Genomic DNA, 1,363 nt, shown 5'->3' with positions numbered 1-1,363 from the left:
AGTTGGACCAGAGCGGGAACGAGAGCGCGTAGGGCAGGAGGAACGGGCGGTCGTCCAGTGGTGGCGTTATGTCGCGGCATCCCTCGTGGACCACCTTCGACCCCGCCGCTCGCCCTGCACGCGCGCCAGGGCATTAGCAAAGCTGGGCGTGTGCAGACAGAAGTAGAGCTGAGAGAATATATGGTGGGGGGGGGGTACCGCCGGAGATGTAGGTCATGAAGCGCGAGCGGGACAGGTTGCTGCCGTACGAGCAGTACCACAGCAGCTCATCATCGATGGTACGCGAGGTCGTAGCCGTCTCCCCCATCATCTTTGTCCCCGCCCCCTGCTTGTGGCCGCTATGCGACACGGTTTTTCTTTTCTTCGTTTTAATTTTTTTCATTTTTACATCAAACCCAAATTATTTCGGAAATGTGTTTCGTTACTGACCTTCCCTCTTCCTCCTTCGCTTCGCGATGAAGACCTTGAGGCCGAAAGCGAGCGCCACCACAGCAGGCACGCCCAGGCTCATCCAGCCGAAGAAGAACGCCGAAGCCGCGGCGCCGAGGAGGAAGCCCAGCGGCACGCTCACGCGGATGGTCTGGATAGTGTCCGTGCTGGGCGTGCCGAACCTGCTACTCGAGGCGGGGCTCAGCAAGAGGGTCACCACGAGTCCGGCCACCGCACCACCGATAGGGAGAAGCAGCGGGCCGAAGAAGTTCTTGAGCAGGCCCGCCACCGATAGCGCTCCCATGAAGCTCATCCCTCTCCCTCCTGTGTTGTGTTGTGTGTTGTTTGTTCGTCCCCGTTGCCACGCGAACACAAAAGCAACTTGCTGACGTGGCATGTAAGACTATTAAGTGACGGACTTTGTTCGTTGCGTGACGCGTCACAAGGACATTGGGTTGGGGATTGGGTGGGAGGGGGGGGGGCTGAGCACTTCAGCGCCTTGCAAGTAGAAGGTGGTGGTGTCAGGTCATTGGCGGATCTCCTAAGTCATCAGAGGAGGACCCAGCCGTTGAAGAGGTCGACGTGGGAGTTGAGGATTGACGCAGGGCTGCCCTTCAGGTTGATGTGCGCCGTGGTGCCCCAGCTGCGTTGTCGACCACCCAGCCCTGGGCGTTGAAATGGGCCACCATCGCCGCCTTGGCCCGAGCTGCACAACAACACACATCACCTTCATCAGCACCAACAATCAACAACAAGAAAGGCGAGATTGCAAGTGCGCATTGTCGTGTGGGGTACCGAGGGCTCCAGTGACGTGGATGCTGCTGGCGCCCCACATGGGTCCCACCTCCAGGCGCACCAGGCCCGGCGTGGTGGTGCTGACGCCGCCTTCTTCATCGTCGTCCTGCTCGGCGACGGTGGTGGTCCAGTAGTCCTG

At 60.0% G+C, this 1,363-nt stretch overlaps 2 protein-coding genes and 1 pseudogene across 2 annotated transcripts in view; all 3 read right to left on the bottom strand.

Annotated features, from left to right (window-relative positions):
• Nucleotides 1-10: 10 nt before the first annotated feature.
• Nucleotides 11-310, bottom strand: ACA1_381980 (uncharacterized protein; the record flags this gene model as incomplete). The annotated part of the gene is made up of 2 exons (XM_004336414.1): nucleotides 11-114; nucleotides 199-310. Coding segments are annotated over 2 exons (216 nt in total), but the record flags the coding sequence as incomplete, so codon positions are not given.
• A 111-nt stretch (nucleotides 311-421) lies between these two features.
• ACA1_381970 lies at nucleotides 422-742 on the bottom strand (annotated as a pseudogene).
• A 236-nt stretch (nucleotides 743-978) lies between these two features.
• ACA1_381860 (Znfinger in Ran binding protein and others domain containing protein) overlaps nucleotides 979-1,363 on the bottom strand; it is a gene marked incomplete at both ends in the record, with an annotated part of 1,343 nt that continues 958 nt past the window's right edge. Inside the window, 2 exons of the mRNA XM_004336413.1 lie at nucleotides 979-1,124; nucleotides 1,225-1,330. Of these exons, the coding sequence (XP_004336461.1) occupies nucleotides 979-1,124; nucleotides 1,225-1,330 (252 nt within the window). The remainder of the gene's footprint in view (nucleotides 1,125-1,224; nucleotides 1,331-1,363) is intronic.

The sequence above is a fragment of the Acanthamoeba castellanii genome (assembly GCF_000313135.1).
Source record: "Acanthamoeba castellanii str. Neff unplaced genomic scaffold scf7180000084712, whole genome shotgun sequence".
In the NCBI taxonomy this organism is placed as follows: domain Eukaryota; phylum Discosea; order Longamoebia; family Acanthamoebidae; genus Acanthamoeba; species Acanthamoeba castellanii.
The sequence above is the reverse complement of the archived record's forward strand: the minus strand, read 5'-3'. Positions and strand labels throughout refer to the sequence as shown.